This window comes from Lytechinus variegatus, chromosome 4 (genome assembly GCF_018143015.1).
Source record: "Lytechinus variegatus isolate NC3 chromosome 4, Lvar_3.0, whole genome shotgun sequence".
Taxonomy (NCBI): domain Eukaryota; kingdom Metazoa; phylum Echinodermata; class Echinoidea; order Temnopleuroida; family Toxopneustidae; genus Lytechinus; species Lytechinus variegatus.
In genome coordinates, this window is record NC_054743.1 from 53,100,041 (window position 1) to 53,120,384 (window position 20,344).

Sequence of the window (20,344 nt, forward strand, 5' to 3'; positions counted from 1 at the left end):
TGTTCACACATGCCACTTAAACTGTAAAGATGGGTAGAGGACATTCACACAAGCCACTTAAATTGTACAGATTGGTATAGGGTGTTCACACAGGCCACTTAAACTGTAAAGATGAGTAGAGGACATTCACACAGGCCACTTAAACTGTAAAGATGGGTAGAGGACATTCACACAGGCCACTTAAATTGTAGAGATGGGTAGACAGAGGCGTCGATTATGGGGGGGCAGGGGGGGGGGCGATCGCCCCACCAATGAAAATATTGGGGGGGCAAACATATCATTTTGCCCCCCCCCCCCCAATAATTCCGCATAAGCTAAAAATAAAATAAGATTGTAATGTTACACAGAAATCAGCAACCTAGATTGCGATACACAACTCGTTCTTCGTCTAAAATCGTGCTCAAAATGTCCACTTTTCAGACTGAAATATCAAAAAATTTCAGCTCGCGCTTCGCGCTCGCATCATTTTTGTAACAAAAACCCATACTTTCCATGATGAAATAGGTGAATATGGTGCCGTTTTCAGTTCTAAACCTCAAAAGAACTCCCACTTCGATTTGCAATAATCTTTTGTTGGGTATATATATCTACGTAGGGTAATCATGCAGTCCTCTACATCAACTTGTGATCTTGACCCCATTCCAACATCATTTCTTAAGCAATTACTACCTGAGCTTGTTCCTATAATGACAGAAATCATTAATGAATCATTTATATCTGGTTGCTTCCCTAGTAAATTTAAGTGTGCTAACATCATTCCCAAATTAAAAGGAAATTCTCTGAACAAGGAAGAGCTTAAAAACTACCGCCCTATTTCAAATCTAAGATTCTTTGCCAAGATCTTGGAAAAATTAGCTGCTTCTCAATTACAAGCTTATCTTAACGAATATGATTTACATGCCAAATTTCAGTCAGGTTATCGCCAATACTATGGTGTAGAAACAGCTCTTCTTAGGGTAACAAACAATATTTTGATATCATTAGACAGAGGTGAAGAAGTTATTCTTATATTACTAGACTTTTCGTCAGCTTTTGACACCATTAAACACGACATTCTCCTTAAACGTTTAGAGTATATATTTGGGATACGTGATCTGGCTCTACAATGGTTTCATTCATATCTTTTAGGTCGAAGCCATCGTGTCGTCATTGGAAGTGAGAAATCAACTTTCCACTCTTTAACTCAAGGTGTTCCTCAGGGATCTGTACTGGGGCCGATCTTATTTACACTTCCCCACTTGAGTCAATCATTGATAAGTTCAAAATACAAAAAATGTTTTAAGCGGATGACACACAACTGTATGTTACCCTTAAAAAGTTTAAGGATTCTGACCCCACTGCTGAAATTACACACTGTATTCAAGAGATTAAAGAATGGTCACAGATCAATAGCCTCAAACTAAACGGTGAAAAAACAGAGTTTTTACACATTTCCTCACGTTTCCGAGAAACAGAATCAATCCAGATGTTAAAACTTGGTGGAATGGACATACGCGCAAGTACTTCTTGTAGAAATCTAGGAGTTATATTTGATGATAAATTGACATTCGATGAATTTATATCCCAAAAATGTCGCTCTGCATCATATGCCTTATACAAAATTGGTAAACTTCGTGAATTCTTGGATAAACCCACCACTGAAAAATTGGTACATGCTTTTGTTCTATGTCACATTGATTTCTGCAATAGTCTCCTTTCAGGATTACCTATTAAACAAATTAAAAAACTGCAAACCATTCAAAATTCAGCTGCGAGATTAGTAACACGAACACGCAAGTATGAAGCAATTACTCCAGTTCTCAGAGAATTACACTGGCTCCCTGTCCGTTCCCGGATTGTATTCAAACTTCTAGTTTTTGCACACAACTGTTTTTATAAAATTGCCCCGTCCTATTTACTCGATTTAGTTTCATATTACCAGCCATCCCGAAATCTTAGATCAAGCTCAAAAGCATTATTTGTTGTTCCCTCTGTCTTTACAAAGTCATATGGTGAGCGTGCTTTTACTCATGCCTCTGCTGTCCTCTGGAATGCTTTACCGAATTCAATGAGATATCAAAGTGATTTATGTACATTCAGGAGATCCCTCAAAACATATCTTTTCAATGCATAAAAAAACTAACTTTGAACTAATGGTCCAATCTAAATATCTCGATTGCTTTATTCTTATATACCTTTCACTATTTCTTCTTTAAGCGCATAGGGACATGCAATGCTATGTGTGATGCGCTATACAAGAATTGAGCATTATTATTATTATTATATATCTTGTTCTTTATTAACAACGTCCATTAAACTCAATTTTTTTTTTCAAGTAGAAATATCAAAATATTCAGCTCGCGCTTCGCGCTCGCATTAATCTGCTGGTGAGATATGTATATATATATATATATATATATGTGTGTGTGTGTGTGGGTGTGAGTGTGTATATATATATGTACACACATATATATATAGGCATATGTGTGTGTTTGTGTGATCGAGCGCATTTGGAAAATTGATTCATGATTTTGCCCCCCCAATCTGAAAAATGGATCGACGCCCCTGTGGGTAGAGGGTGTTCACACAGGTCACTTCCACTGTAAAGATGGTAAAGGACATTAACACAGGTCACTCAAATTGTACAGATTGGTAGAGGGTGTTCACACAGGCCACTTACACTGTAAAGATGGGTAGAGGACATTCACACAAGCCACTTAAATTGTACAGATTTGTATAGGGTGTTCACACAGGCCACTTAAACTGTAAAGATGAGTAGAGGACATTCACACAGGCCACTTACACTGTAAAGATGGGTAGAGGACATTCACACAAGCCACTTAAACTGTACAGATGGGTAGAGGGTGTTCACACAGGTCACTTAAACTGTAGAGATGGGTAGAGGACATTCACAAAGGCTACTTAAATTGTACAGATGGGTAGAGAGTGTTAACACAGGCCACACCAACCACAGTGCATGTATATACAAGGGCTAAATCCAATCACATCATATACAGGATTAGCCTGTTAGAACCAATCACACAGCATAGGTACCTAGAACTGATCACAGTATATACAGACCTGCAATGATTTCATCCACCAGGTTCCTGGCTTGTTGATGTTTGTTGTTTCTAGTTAGGAGCTCCAGCTGAAGGACAAGCAGTTTGCCAACATCAGGTGCTTCCATGAAACGACTAGTCAGCCGACGGCATGCTGTCTGGGCAATATCAGTTCTTCAATGTGAAATAGCAGAAACAAATAGTCACAGTGACATGTTATACCTTGCTCTGATATGGATTCATGATCAACAGTATGTCACTTTGTTCTGCCATGTCAGAATATTGTACAAAATGGTACACAATAGTACAAAAAGATATAACAACTTCATAATTGAACTTACTTGTCATGCTTTGCTAACAATTTGACAGTTTCCACAGCAAGATCAACAGACAGACTCTGATGGAGTATAGCTTCCTCAACCGCTGGAATGAAAAGAAGATATTGGGTGATTCCATACGTGTCGTACGGGACATTTAGAGAACATTTGACAGTTTTTTTTACAAGAAAAAACTAAAAATATTCCAGTAACTATAGGTGATCATCAAGTACTAGTTACCAGAGTGTTAGAAAAACCAATACTTAACATAAGTTGAATTCACATCCTGTATAATACAGATTTAAAATAGTAATGTGTCGTACGGATGCACAAAAAGTTGCTTTTTAGAAACCTCAACTTTGTACTCAAAGTCTGTGAGTTGGACAGATAAATTTCACAGAAACTGAACTCAAATTGACCTTCAATTACCCCTAAGAACAAACACATCTATAATACAAAGTAAAATAAACATTCATGAATACATAAAGCAAATTATGATTTTCGAGAACATTGTGGCGTTAGGGACATTCAAAATGTGTCGTACGGGACATCTCTAGAGTGAAGCCAAACTTCTTACTTTGTCTCTTTGACTTCTTCAATCACATTATTTGGCTGATGATGATAATCCTATCAAACTAAGACATTCATTAGGTTAGAAACCGCTATTAGCTGAATATTTCTGTCAATATATCATAAACAAAATAATATGTCGTATGGGACACTTGTGTGTTGTACAGGCACTTGCCTGTTGTACTGGGCAACCTGAATAAAAAAAATGAACTTTTTATCAAACAGAGCATTGCCCCTAAATTTAATAATGAAAAATCTTTTAAAAAGTAGTCATTCAGGACAATATAATTAAGAAACCTCAATATATACAATCGGGAGCAATATGTTATAATTTTTTCATGATGAGAAATGTACAAGTGTTCACAGCATTTTTACGAGCTGAAAAACTTGAGGTTTTGTGTAAAGTTATATTTTAGTGAATTAATTGTTGATTTCCAAACACTATTTAAACAATGAATGAATGAAACTTTGTGTAAATTATGGGGCTAAAATGTCATAATTTTTTATATAAAATGTATATCTACATGATATATGATGTTGTTTGAAGGTTTGCATGGTGGCATGTACAATTGCTGATGTGGTTTACGGTACAACATGTGGAGTGTTATAGAAGCAGTGGATAGAAGAAGAGAGGAAGTGGATAGGCGAGAAAGTGGAGATTTGAGAATAGAGTATTCTTTCTTGAGAATAGTCCTGAAAAGGACTGTAAACCAGAAGGAATGTTGAGTGAGAACAGCTTGAGTAGTAGAGCTGATGAGGAGATGCTGGCTTGCGTCGGCGAGTAGAGATGATGAGTAGTAGAGAGACTCGACGTTTCGGACAGGTTGACTGTCCGTCTCCTGAAGACGGACAGTTAACCTGTAGAGAGACTCGACGTTTCGGACAGGTTGACTGTCCGTCTCCTGAAGACGGACAGTCAACCTGTCCGAAACGTCGAGTCTCTCTACTACTCATCATCTCTACTCGCCGACGCAAGCCAGCATCTCCTCATCAGCTCTACTACTCAAGCTGCAATTAAATGCATCATATATTGTGTGTCGTGCGGGACAATTTTCAATAAAACAATAATTAAAAAATGAAGGGCAGTAATTAGATCCTTATGGGATAAATTGATCACCCATGAGTCAAAGAAGAGAAACTGATATTGTGAAATTGCATCATCAAAAATAAAATTGTAGAAACTTTTGCATTGTCATGTGTCGTACGGGACATTGCCAAAAATAGGTTCGGAAAAATCAGGGCTGCCCCTATTATGGATCATGAAAATGTTGTAGATATTATTTGGAACATTCAATGATAAATTATTCTATTGACCTGCAATACTTTCAATCTTCTCGTGCTTTGCAAATAATTGTTTCAGGCGGTGTTTGTACTTGACTATTCAATTAGCAAAATTATTGAAAATTTAATATTCCATTGTTCCCCCAATTAAAACTATATCTGTCTTCACTTTTGGTTAAAACTCATAAAATGTAGGTATCATAGTAAAATATTACACTACTTATGACTTATTGAAAGCATGTTGAAATTTATGATATTTTTGCAGTTCTAGTGTGGAATCGCCCTATGGTTTAACATCTATCGCAATTATAATCTAAGCTGTATTGTCAAACTATCTCAAAATCTATGCTGCCACTAGATCAGGAAAATGTTTACCTAGCTTCTAAACAATGAATGCTGTGACTTTATACCTTGTAACCCTTTAAATTTTTGTTGTGTGATAGACATGACTTTTCATGCAGTATATTACTCTTATTTTCTTTACAAACATCAATGCTAAATATATGTCAAACTCAGTTAGAGCTCTTTGATTGCTGTAGATTTTTCTTAAAACTTTCTGTTGGGTGGAATTGCCCATACAGTTGAAACTTAACTTATAGGTAAAGTCTAATATAAAAAAGATAACACTCTTCTGGCTATAAAAACAGAGTAACAATAACACCAAGGAACTTCCAATCAATCGCAAATCACATTTTAAAAATCTCAAACTCAACAAATTCTTTTACAATAAATCTCACAAATAATATCAAATTACTTCTACATGTACATGTACTTCTTGCAACAGAGACTATAACTATGACCTTGTTGACACATTACAAAAAAATATTACAAAACTTTAGTCAAAAATAAAATACAACATTCAGTGCGACAAGTAGAGCGCCTCTGGCAGTCTCACCTGCATCACACGATTCAATATAGCAGCAGTGCTGACATTGAAAACTACTGTAAAATAAATTATTCACAAAAAAATACAAAGTGACCTCTGACTGCGCCACAATATACAGGTCTCCTAAGTACAACTACAAGTTGGGGTAAAAAGTGACTTACAGCTGCGAAGTTATGTCATAAGAGATTCGTGCACATAGACTTTAGCGTTGACCTGAAAATGAGCTTTGACCTTTATACCATACAACCTCCGAATGCAGAATTGCATGCAGGTCCTGAAAGTTCATCTACCATCCAAATTTGGTTGAAGAGTGACATATGGTTGCGGAGTTATGTGTCATAATGTTTGTAACAGACACTATTTGGATCCTAAAAACACCCTAAAGTGCTGTCACGAGTCATATTAAGGCTTTTTAAGGTATGTCACGCGAGTCCCACATGCAACCTTTCATGTAATAAGATGTATCAGAGCTCGACTTTAAAATTCCTTTGTTTTACATAATGGGATGCAAATGACCATAAATGTTCTGTTTGAATGAAATTTTGCCCATTTTACTGTATAAAATCATGACCATTTGTTCAACTTATAATCCAAAATGTTACTTGTCACGTGAGTTGCACTCCTGTGTCACGCGAGTCACATTTCTAAATGGTAATCGACCCCCCAAAAAGTCAGATGTTAATGATTATTTAACATATTATTCTAAGTTGTTCCAAAATACTCTTGAGGAAATTAAAAACAAATAAAGAAATCATCAATTGTGTCGTGTCACATTTAGTCACAATAAACAAATGAAAGACCTACTACAAAAACTACTGTAAATTCAAAATTTTTGTTGGACGATGTGTGTTATCAATACTTAATTGAAATAAAGAGGAAAACAAGTCTGCAATATACAATTTTCAAGTAATTAACCTAAGGGCAATTCCAAGCAAAAGTGGACATTTTCCAAAAATTTATATTGGCTCTATTTCAAATCTGGATCAAATTTTTCCATCAATACTCATATGGAATTTCATAAATACAAAAGGGGAGCATATTTAGCCACATTTTTTTTCTTGCGCGTCTCCTTATAGGAGAATCCGAACCATACAAGAAATTATATACATGGGACTACATAGGCCCTATATTGTTTTTTACTTAATTTCAATTCAACGGAAAACTATTGCTTGTTTTGTGATATTTGGGGGGGGGATAATTTGAAGGACATCAATTTACATCATATCAAACAAAAAATTTAAAATATAAGTTTATTTTATATTTTTTATTGAGTGGATATTTCTCATGTCACTCCGTAACCGGGAATGGGTTTACGTTTTAATTCGTAATCAATTAATTCACCAATTTTTTAAAGTAATGCAGCATATTAAAGCTAGAACAACATAGAATCCAATCAATAGATAAAAACTATGATAGCAATTCAAAATTCATGGAGTTTGAGCAATATGTTTTCTCCTCAAATATGCATGTCAATTTTACGTCACTCCGTAACCATGATTATGAATATTCATTTCTCATTAATTCAGTGGATCAAAATAATGAATTTTATAACTTTGAAAAGTGGGTTTCATCAACTACTGTCAAGTACCATTTGTTTGCAAATAACTATTCAAATATGGATATCTTTGTTTGAATGCAAAAAAAGTGATTTCTGAATGTCACTCCGTAACCGTGGTTAAGATGTTGAAATTTTGTGTAAATATCATGCGAGTTACAATGGAATGGCTGAGAATAATGATCTGTATGTCATCTAAATTGTGTCTTACAAATTATTGTAAGGGCTTTGTGTAATTATAATTTTGAAATTTGCAAATAGCAAATACATGCTTGCAGACATGCCAACCCTACAGGATGGTTTTGGAACATTGGCATTGAAGCGGGGGCTGGTTTATAAGATGCAATGGGAATAATCCAATCTCCACTTACCGACTTTATGCGTGTAGAGGTCCGACAGACAATCCTCCAATATAACAAAGTGTTTCAAATATTGCACGATCCCAATGACACAAAATCACACAAGATTATATCACAAAAATAACTTGGCTAGCACAAGCGGTATTTGGATTTTCTCTTAGTGTAAATGACGGAGAAAAAAGGGTAGTACACAAATTTGAAATGATATGCGGTGGAAGATGAAATGGATGAATTCGCTCCAAGTGAAAAGAAGGAGATCCACACAAGTATTAAGTGATTTGATGACTTTCTCAAAAACGCGTGTTTACTGAATAAGAAAACTTTGAGAAGTGTGTCAGAAAAGAAAGAAGTAGTTTTCATCCCAAAAATGATGTAGGGTGTAAACAAAGAGAGGGGAGAGAGAGGTACCAATTCAGAGAATTTATGGTGAGTCACAGGTGAATGTGCTGTGCTGAGGGTCATTCTTGACCACTTGTTGACATGTTTATTACCAGGGAGTGGAAGTAACTGGTATCTAAGGGCAATGTCCTCTTCAAGGTGATCATGAGTAATAGAAGGCAAAGTTGAGAAATGAAGGAGGTGAAATTTGGAAAATACTACAACATTTTTCAGTAACAAATGGGGGATTTTCAGGAACACATAGCAACATTATACAAATAGCGAATAGGCATGAGTGCAATGGTGCGAGATTTCACATGAGGTGAAAGAAAGATGCTCTATTCAACAAGGCGTTAGCCGAGTTGAATAGAGTGTTTCTTTCTTTCACCGAATGCAAAATCTCGTACCATTGCACAAATAAGAATATACAAATAGCGAATAGGCATGAGTGCGATGGTGCGAGATTTCGCATGAGGTGAAAGAAAGATGCTCTATTCAACAAGGCCTTAGCCGAGTTGAATAGAGCGTTTCTTTCTTTCATCGAATGCGAAATCTTGCACCATTACACGAATAAGAATATTCACTATTTGTGTTGTACAACGCCTCGGAATCTAGCGAAAATATGAAAAAAACAAGTTTTTCCCTCCAGTAATCTATGAAAAGGGAGCAAAAATATTGAAAGCGAAAAGCAAAATCCCACAAGCACACATGATCTGGGACAACATTGCGCATTTAGCCAGCGGGCTGTACGCGCATTGTCACCTTATTCAATAAAATCGCACTGTGACGTCACCTCTTAAAGCCATGCAATGGTACATTTGGGATGGTACGTCTTGTATGCAACGGTACGAATGTGTGACATTCAGCCTCCCATTTGATCGCGTACAACAAGCTAAGTAGGCGTTTTACAATATTTGCTATTTTTTTGTACAATGCTTCAGAATTTAGCAAAAAGATTTTTTCCCTGCAGTAATTCATGAAAAGAGAGCAAAAAATTGAAAGCGAAAAACAAAATCCCACAAGCGCACATGACCTTGGGCAGCATTGCGCATTTGTCCAGCAGACTTATACGCGTACTGCACCTACAATACATTGAGCGCAATGAATTATATCGTATTGTGACATCCCCTCCTAAAGCCGTGCAATGGTACATTTTGGATGGTACGTCTTGGGTGCAACGATACGAATGTGTGACATTGAGCCTCTCATTTGCTCGCGTACAACAAGCTAAGTAGGCGTTGTACAATAAAGCATAATCTGGGGCAAAATACTCATAAACATTTCATTATTCTTATTACTCCATAATACCCCCATCTCACTAGATGGCGATTCCGCTGCGATCGTCAAAAATCGACAAAGCGTGGTACATCGTAGCTTGAACGTGGCTTGATCTTTTCAATCTTCTCCGTCGTACCTTGATCTTTTCTGAAGCGGCAAGGATCGCCACCATCTTCCTGGTCGCCACAAAATTTTGAACATGTTCAAAACTTACGTAGCGAGATCGCGGAGGTGCTAAAGCGCATCATAATCGAGTCAAGAGCGTATTACAAACGACATATTCGTAGCTGTAACGAAGCTCCAACGCACAAAGCGTAGTAGAAGCGCATTAAAAGCGGCACCGATCGCCCGTGTTTTTCAGGCCCGTTCCCAAGACAATTCTGCTACGCTGCTTCCGTTTACGAGGCGACTGCCTTGCGCTCGACACGCTTCACACCGTTTCCACCTCGACGATTTCCCTTTGGGTGGCATGTGGCACACGTTCTCAGCCCGCTGCAGGCATTCGCATTGCGCTTTTGCTGCGCCGCTGATGACTGGCCAGCGACCGTCTGCGCTGCAATGAAACAACGTGCTGATGGTAGCGGATTATCACATTTTCAACAGATTACAAGGCGACACCACGACGTTTTCAAATATACTTCCCAGAAAAAGGACCAAACAGGGAAGCTGCCCAATCTGTTATGCCGGCGGTCCAAGAGGAAGCAAACAAGAGGTTATGGTGGTGGTAGAGGAGGAGGAGGAAGAGGAGGAGGTATAGTAGGAGGATGAAAATCTAACTGCTGAGCCAGCTTGAAAGAGAGAAACAAGTGGAATGCCTCTGGCCGTCTCACCTGCATCACGCGGTTCAATATAGCAGCAGTGCTGACTTTGAATACTACTCTAACTCGCACAAGATGTTCAGTGATACATGGTTACTCTTATGTCCACTTTTTATGAACGAGACCAATAAACTTACAGAGATATGATGGTTATTCAACAAAAACCCCAACATGGCCAAAGTTCATTGACCTTACATGACCTTTGACCTTGATCATGTGACCTGAAACTCGCACAGGATGTTCAGTGATACTTGATTACTCTTATGTACAAGTTTCATGAATCAGATCCATAAACTTTCAAAGTTTTGATGGTAATTCAACAGAACACCCAATTCGGCCAAAGTTCATTGACCTTTGACCTTGGTCATGTGACCTGAAACGTGCACAGGATATTCAGTGATATTTGATTACTCATATGTCCAAGTTTAATGAACTAGACTAATAAACTTTCAAAGTTATGATGGTAATTCAACAGATACCCCCGATTCGGCCAAAGTTCATTGACCCTAAATGACCTTTGACCTTACTCATGAGACCTGAAACTTGCACAAAATATTCAGTGATGCTTGATTACTATTATGTCCAAGTTTCATGAATCAGATCCATAAACTTTCAAAGTTATGATGGGAATTCAACAGATATCCCCAATTCGGCCAAAGTTCATTGACCCTAAATGACCTTTGACCTTGGTCATGTGACGTGAAACTCATGCAGGATGTTCAGTGATACTTGATTAACCTTATGACCAAGTTTCATGAACTAGGTCCATATATTTTCTAAGTTATGATGACATTTCAAAAACTTAACCTCAGGTTAAGATTTCGATGTTGATTCCTCCAACATGGTCTAAGTTCATTGACCCTAAATGACCTTTGACCTTGGTCATGTGACATGAAACTTTAATAGGATGTTCAGTAATACTTGATTAACCTTATGGCCAAGTTTCATGAACTAGGTCCATATACTTTCTAAGTTATGATGTCATTTCAAAAACTTAACCTCAGGTTAAGATTTGATGTTGACGCCGCCGCCGCCGTCGGAAAAGCGGCGCCTATAGTCTCACTCTGCTTCGCAGGTGAGACAAAAAAAGACGTTCGCATGTCTTGATGACGAAATGGGTTACCTCCGCAAAAATATATAAATTGAATATGTTTTAAAAATAGAATGAATTCTAACTACAGTAAACAATATTAAAATTTTAATGATTCGATCACTGATGTATTGATCGGGAAAGCACACTTTATGGGGATTCTGGCATTGTGCCCCCCCCCCCCCTTATGAGTGCTCTCACATCAGTAGACTACTTCTTGAAAGCAAATTTGAAAGGAATTTACCTAACAATTTTGAGTGACAAACTTTTGTGGAAAAAAGAAACAAAATATAAAACATTTTTATGCTCTTTTATGAAATTCTGGATGCATCCCTCATATTAACTATTAGGCTCATCGACATCTTTTGAGTGAAATTTTTATATATATTGTATATTATGACTTAAGTGACAGCCAGAATCGGACCCAGTATCTTTTTGGCCTCCTCCTTCTACTGTCCTCGTATCAGGTCCTCGTATTCAACTTCTAATTGAAGTTGTTGTATAATGCTAAGATGTATAAGTCCAACCAAATTCTGGACATCCATCTTGGTCGGAGGTTGGCAATCGACTGAAAAATGTCTCATGTGCCGCGATCAATATGCCGATTGCTTGAAATCGTTTCAAGAGCCCATCATGAACGTAACACAATCGTTCCATTCGTAGCACCACCGTACCGAGGTCCTAATTAGCGTATGGTCCTCGTTGTACGGTCGCTTTGATCGCAGAAGCAGCGCATCACATCTACCTCGTGGCAAGAGAGTGGCAGCGTCGTACTACCAGCATATTACCATCGCCTTCAGCGCAGGTCCGTCGCAGTGAAGTTGTAGTGCAATCGCCTCGCAGGCTAAAAATAGAATTCGAGGACGATTCTGCTACGCTTTGCGGGATTTAGACAGATCGCCATGGTCGCCATGATCGCCATCCTAGTGAGATGGGGGCATTACAAACTTTTGACTGATTTCAAGATAAAGATTTGCACTAAAGACATGTTTAAAAATAAAGATGTTTGCAGACTCAAAGGATCTGTATCATTGTCAAGTTTTATGTCATTAAAGTTGATCCCTAATATCAACTTTCAATTTGACACAATGTGAAAATGTTCAGATATTTAAATCACATACAACCTTTACAAAAATTAATCTTCCCATCATCAGAGTACACCATCCTTCTTTTGTCTTCAATCTTATTAAGAAAAAAAATCAGGACATGATCAAAGTAGAGCTACTTGTTATGGTATATACGTATATAAACTTGCTTTAAAGATTGGTATCAACACAAGCCATTCTGCTGAATAACCTCAATTTATATTGGATTTTCCCTTCATTTAAGGACCTGGGCCCGTATTCCATAAACGAGATAAGCATGCTTAAGTCAAAAAATCTAAGCATTTTGTCTTATTTTCTGTCTAAGATAAAATTCTTAGCCAAAACGCGTATTCCATAAAGAATTGGCTAAGAATTTTGTCTTAGAATTTGGCTAAGAGGTTTTGCGCAACTAAGACAGATATAGGATGAATGGCTAAGTAACTTTTCTTAAAAATGCAGATTCTGTATTCCATAAATACAACATGGCTAAGAATTTAGCCCTAACTTTAAGACAGCTGTGAGTTGTCTTAATTGTATTAGTTTCAAGGTAATTCAGCCAACAAAATTTTAGAATTTATACCTATATTGCATTTCGAGCTCCTGCCTCATTTTTTAAACCGATTTTCATGAAAATTTGAACACACATTGGTCTTAAGGTAAGGAGGTGGAAGATGTTTTTCTTTTTCAGAAATTGTGTTGCCATGGTAACAGTATATTATGGCCAAAATTTTGCCGTTAAAAATACTTCATTAATTTTCTACCAATTCTCATGAAAGATGGCTCACACATTGGATTTGAGGAAAAGATGTGCAAGACACATTTATGCAAGTGTCGGAAATTGTGTTTCCATGGTAACGGTATATATTGGCAAAAATTATGTATAAATCTTGCTGTTCTAACTACTTCCTCAGTTTTTAACCAATTTTCATTAAATGTGGCACAAACATTATTCTTGATGTGAAGATGTGCAAAACATATTTTATGCCTACATAAACAAGTGGAATGCCTCTGGCCGTCTCACCTGCATCACGCGGTTCAATATAGCAGCAGTGCTGACTTTGCATACTACTCTGACTCGCACAAGATGTTCAGTGATACATGGTTACTCTTACGTCCTCTTTTTATGAACTAGACCAATAAACTTACAGAGATATGATGGTTATTCAACAAAAAACCCCAACATGGCCAAAGTTCATTGACCTTACATGACCTTTGACCTTGATCATGTGACCTGAAACTGGAACAGGATGTTCAGTGATACTTGATTACTCTTATGTACAAGTTTCATGAATCAGATCCATAAACTTTCAAAGTTATGATGGTAATTCAACAGATACACCCAATTCGGCTAAAGTTCATTGACCTTTGACCTTGGACATGTGACCTGAAACACGCACAGGATGTTCAGTGATACTTGATTACTCTAATGTCCAAGTTTAACGAACTAGACCAATAAACTTTCAAAGTTATGATGGTAATTCAACAGATATCCCCGATTCGGCCAAAGTTCATTGACCCTAAATGACCTTTGACCTTAATCATGAGACCTGAAACTTGCACAAAATGTTCAGTGATGCTTGATTACTATTATGTCCAAGTTTCATGAATCAGATCCATAAACTTTCAAAGTTATGATGGGAATTCAACAGATATCCCCAATTCGGCCAAAGTTAATTGACCCTAAATGACCTTTGACCTTGATCATGTGACCTGAAACTTGCACAAAATGTTCAGTGATGCTTGATTACTATTATGTCCAAGTTTCATGAATCAGATCCATAAACTTTCAAAGTTATGATGGGAATTCAACAGATATCCCCAATTCGTCCAAAGTTCATTGACCCTAAATGACCTTTGACCTTGGTCATGTGACGTGAAACTCATGCAGGATGTTCATTGATACTTGATTAACCTTATGTCCAAGTTTCATGAACTAGGTCCATATATTTTCTAAGTTATGATGACATTTCAAAAACTTAACCTCAGGTTAAGATTGCGATGTTGATTCCTCCAACATGGTCTAAGTTCATTGACCCTAAATGACCTTTGACCTTGGTCATGTGACATGAAACTCTAATAGGATGTTCAGTAATACTTGATTAACCTTATGGCCAAGTTTTATTAACTAGGTCCATATACTTTCTAAGTTATGATGTCATTTCAAAAACTTAACCTCAGGTTAAGATTTGATGTTGACGCCGCCGCCGCCGCCGCCGCCGTCGGAAAAGCGGCGCCTATAGTCTCACTTGCTTCGCAGGTGAGACAAAAATTGTGTTGCCATGGTAACAAAAAAAATACAAAAATAAATGAAAATCTTGTAATTGAAATACTTTATCAGTTTTCAACTGGTCTATTCTCCTAAAAACTTGGCATACACATTAGTCTTGAGTTGAAGCTGTCTAAGACAAATTTTTGCCTATATCAAAAATCGTGTTGCCATGGTAACGAAATATTATATAACGAAAATCTTGTAGTTCAAACTCTTTCATCTTTTTCAACCAATGCTCATGAAATTTGGCACACACATCAGTCTTGAGTTGAAAATGTGCAAGAATATTTTTTGTCTGTATCAGAAATCATGTTGCCAAGGTAACAACATATTATAATTAGGTGAAAATCTTGTGGTCTGAAACCCTTTTTAGTTTTCAACCAATTCTTATAAAAGTTGGCTCACACATTGATTTTGAGGTATAGATCTGCAAGACATAGTCTATATTGGAAAATTTGTTACATGAACCAATTTTTCTGTGGCCGGTCGAGACAAGTATTTCCTAATAAAACCAATATTTCGCAATTGGTAGCGAACTGATCTACAAATAAAAGAAATGTGATTAGACATGTGAGAATCAAAAACTATACCGAGATTGCGACAAGAACTTGACAGATTTACAGTGAGGCCAGAAAATGAGATTGAGTCGATGTGGATTTTACTAAGAGTAAGATGTACCAGTACTTTGGAGCTAGAAAGAAGAAATTCACATTTGGCTGGATTCAACTTAATGCTAGATCCCTAGCCTGCTTCCTTTTTCAGGCCTACTGTAAGATGAATAGATCTAGACTATCCTACATTTACTATTTTTTAGAACTAGAATCTATATTTTGATAGAGTCTACAAGTCTCTACTTTAGATCTCGACCTATAATTATTAACACCTAGATTGTTATAGTTCTACTTCTACTAGATCTAGATAGGGTCTAGCTTTTAGTCTTATTTTTCTTCTAGATTTGACTAGGCCTACGTTAGAGATTCTAGATCAAACAGACTAGTCTGACTAGATCAGCCAGTCCTAACGTTTGGGCTACCGGCTAGGCTAGAAATAGAATCTAGAATGAATAGAAGAAAGTAGGCCTATATCCATAATACTATAAGCTAGGCTACCTAGACCTAAAGTAAATTTTTATATAAATGTAGGCCCCAGTCTAGACTGAGCTGTTGGTCTAGGCTTTACTTTAGGCCTGTTTTCTAGAAACCTAGATCTAAACTCCCCAAAATGTATAAATTAAGAACTCCTCCAAACAAACATATGGACCTAGCCTAAAAGAGAAGTAGACCTAGGCCTAGATCTACTTAGAATCTACATAGGCCTAGATGTCTAGGTCAGGACTAGGCCTAGATCTAACTTTAGGCGTAGACCGTAGTTGGCAAGCAATGCATATGCCATAGCGATAGGCCTAGCAGTAGCACTGTAGACAGGAATAACCGTCGTTTCTGGGAATTTATTTAAAAATTTCTGACATTTACTGTCATATCACATTGGTGAGATTAGGGTCTAGTCCAACGTAATGTTGTTAGACTGTCGAGTGTCGTACTCGTAGTTTAGCAGAAAAACCAAAATACAGTCGGAGACAGAAGCTTTTGGTCTAGGGCTAGATCTAGGCCTAACTAGTAACTCTAAGTCAGATCTATTCTAGTCCTAGGCCCTACATGTAAATCTATCTCTGTCCTAAGTAACAGAGCTACCAAGTCTCACGCATTATGCGTGATACTCAAGCATTTTGGACTCTTGTTCATCCCCTCAAATCTCTGTCTCACGCAACTATCACAGCCTATCCCCATATACATTGTACACAATGTCTGGGATCTCACCCAGATTCACAGAAAATCTCACGCATAGCTGGTCTTTGAACTTGGCATCTCTGAAGTAAGGCTAAGCCAGGCTAAGTCCTGAATGTTGTTCTAGGCCTAGACCAATACTAATATAGGTCTATATGATATATACTATTATAATTTATATAGATTCAGTCTCGGTTGCTCGTTCCACTATGGCATGCCACTACTAGACTAACAAAGTTACGTTTTGCAGCCTTCATGAAACTAGTAAAAAAAGTAAAAAACAATGACAATGTTTAATACTCCTGCAAACAGACGAATATTATAGATCTAATTGGGGCTAGATCTAGGCCTAATGTTAGACCCAAGACTAGTCTCAAAAGTTACAAAAGGGCCTAGGTCTACTTAAACTGAAGTTAGAGTAAAGATGTCGAGAGGAATATATTCAATTTATATTTTGACAAACAATACATGAAAAGTAATATATGGGACTGATACACAAAAAAACTGTGCAAGTCACTCGGTTTGGGATTGAAATGTTTGGGTAATTAACAAATATATAGATAATTTGAATTAAACATTCTTACCATATATGTGTGATGAATGCTCTTCTCTTACTATAATAGTTGTAATTAGTTTCAATAAAATCCAAATTTTTAAGAAAAATCAACTTTAGTCACATTTTTGCAAGTTTGTTGCAGTGACCTTTGCAGCAATTCATCATTAAGAAGGTCACTGAAGGTCATAGAATTTGAGACTTTGGCTTAGCCATATCGCCTAACTTTAGACAAATGTCTTAAAGTTTATAGAATATTGTTAGGGAAGATTTCTTAGACAAGCAAAATGCTAAGACAAATTGCTAAGACTTAAGCAAAAAGCTTATCTTGTTTATGGAATACGGGCCCAGAATCAGAATCATCCTCTCCTATGGTACTTATGTGTATCCAAGATAAATCCAATAAGAAAACACAAGACCAAGGCTTTTGTAGTTTTATTATATGACATTTTGTTCAAATTTTGTCATCCAAGAATTAAATTATATTGGATGGCTCAGAATGGAATACCAGAAATATTCCCAGACCAAGAGTTTGTGGAAATATTCCACAAATTGTAGATGAGTTTGCTCATCTACAATTTGTGGAATATTTCCACAAACTATTGGTCTGGGAATATTTCTGGTATTCCATTCTGAGCCATCCAATATAATATAATTCTTGGATGACAAAATTTGAACAAAATGTCATATAATAAACTACAAAAGAACAAGACAAGATATTACATAATTGATTTGCTCATTCAATATATATGAAGACATGCATAAACTGTGTCACAGAATAATGCAATCATTAAAATGTCATAACTCTGATTTTAATCAATTTTTCATTTTTTTTTATTTTTCTGTATCAGCCTGGAGTACCCATTTAAATTTAATTTTTTTTTTGAATGACCAGATCCATCTCTAGTACACGCTCTTTTGAACGAACCTATTAAAAATCAAATACACCACAGGTTCAAATATTCAAGTTATAACACTACCAACATAGCTACATTCATGCACAACGAATAAACCAACACACTAAGGTGACCAGGCCCCGGGCCACTTTGCCCGGGGGATACAATAGGTATGCACTGTCTAGCACTTCAATTTCATTCGGTGAACAGATGATGTTTTATCTTCTTGTGTATTGCGCAAACCTCATATATGGTTAACCCCAAAATTCAGAAAAAAGGAAAAAGACTGACAGCAACCACATGTTTTTGTATGCAGTAGACATGGCATCCGTGACTAAGGTGATTAGCGAGTTTGCAAATGTACCAATCTATATGTAGGATAAATAAATAAATGCTAGCATTTACAATGCTAGCATAATGTAGAATGATCACTGTACAAGCTGTTATTGCAGATCAGCGGCGAAGTCAACAACCTGCAAAAATGTCAGGACCCCCGTGATTCGCGAAAACTTCTGTACTCAAATTAACAGCTTGTACAGTATTGACCAGAACACTTCCTGTGTTTTAGCTTTTCCAAGGAAAACGGCGCATGAAAGCGTATTAAGTACTGGCAACCTGGAATTCTTGGCATCCCTGTGCTTACGACATACCTGCTTGCAATATTTTGTGGTCAGCACTGTCTCCAAGCAAAAGAATCTTGACTTTGAGGTGAAGTCCGAAGGGGTGAGTGTGTTCCTAGAAAGAAATAATTAAAAAAAATAAAAATTTTGGTTTACATTCACTGGGTCTTAAAACAGTTGGTCTAGTTCTCAGATAATCTTAATATACCACATGGGCTTTGATATAAATAAACATTTTCTGATTAAATCTTTACTACACTTGATCTAAAACTTTGTCTTATCCTCACTTGAACTAATACTTGATCTAATACTCACTTGATCTCCTCACTTAATCTAATACTTACTTGATCTAATACTTACTTGATCTAATACTCACTTGATCTAATACTCACTTGATCTCCTCACTTAATCTAATACTTACTTGATCTAATACTTACTTGATCTAATACTCACTTGATCTAATACTTACTTGACCTAATACTCACTTGATCTAATATTTGCTTGATCTAATGCTCACTTGATCTAATACTTACTAGATCTACTACTCACTTGAACTGAAACTCACTTTATCGAATACTCATTTTATCTAATACTCGCTTGATCTAATACTCATATGATCTAATACTTACTTGATCTACTACTCACTTGAACTGAAACTCACTTTATATAATACTCACTTTATCTAATACTCGCTTGATCTAATAATCATATGATCTAATACTTACTTTATCTAATAAAGTACTCATTTGATTTAATACTTGTACTAATACATACTTGATCTTGAACAAATATTGACTTGATCTAATACTCACTTGACTACTCACATGAAATAATACTCACCTCATCTAATATTGGCTTGATCTAACACTCACTTGATTTTATACTTACTTGATCTAATACTCACCTGATCTAATACTCACTTGATCTAAACTCACTTGATTTTATACTTACTTGATCTAATACTTACTTGATCTAATACTCACCTGATCTAATACTCACTTGATCTAACACTCACTTGATTTTATACTCACCTGATCTAACACTCACTTGATCTAACACTCACTTGATTTTATACTCACCTGATCTAATACACACTTGATCCAACACTCACTTGATTTTATACTTACTTGATCTAATACTCACCTGATCTAATACTCACTTGATATAACACTCACTTGATTTTATACTTACTTGATCTAACACTCACTTGATTTTATACTTACTTGATCTAATACTCACTTGATCCAACACTCACTTGATTTTATACTTACTTGATCTAATACTCACCTGATCTAATACTCACTTGATCTAATACTCACCTGATCTAATACTCACCTGATCTAATACTCACTTGATCTAACACTCACTTAATTTTATACTTACTTGATCTAACACTCACTTGATTTTATACTTACTTGATCTAATACTCACCTGATCTAATACTCACTTGATCTAACACTCACTTGATTTTATACTTACTTGATCTAACACTCACTTGATCTTATACTTACTTGATCTAATACTCACCTGATCTAATACTCACCTGATCTAATGCTCACCTGATCTA

The 20,344-nt window shown here is 36.5% G+C and overlaps 1 protein-coding gene across 3 annotated transcripts in view; it reads right to left on the reverse strand.

Annotated features, from left to right (window-relative positions):
- LOC121414317 (testis-expressed protein 11-like) overlaps positions 1–20,344 on the reverse strand; it is a 200,653-nt gene that overhangs the window by 129,006 nt on the left and 51,303 nt on the right. For all 3 annotated transcript variants that reach the window (XR_005969834.1, XM_041607455.1, XM_041607454.1), the window contains 3 exons: positions 18,808–18,892; positions 3,380–3,461; positions 3,061–3,212 (listed from right to left, as the gene is read on the reverse strand). Coding sequence is in view for 2 of the 3 variants with exons in the window: in XM_041607455.1 (XP_041463389.1) it covers positions 3,061–3,212; positions 3,380–3,461; positions 18,808–18,892 (319 nt within the window). In the remaining variant the exon portion in view is untranslated. The remainder of the gene's footprint in view (positions 1–3,060; positions 3,213–3,379; positions 3,462–18,807; positions 18,893–20,344) is intronic.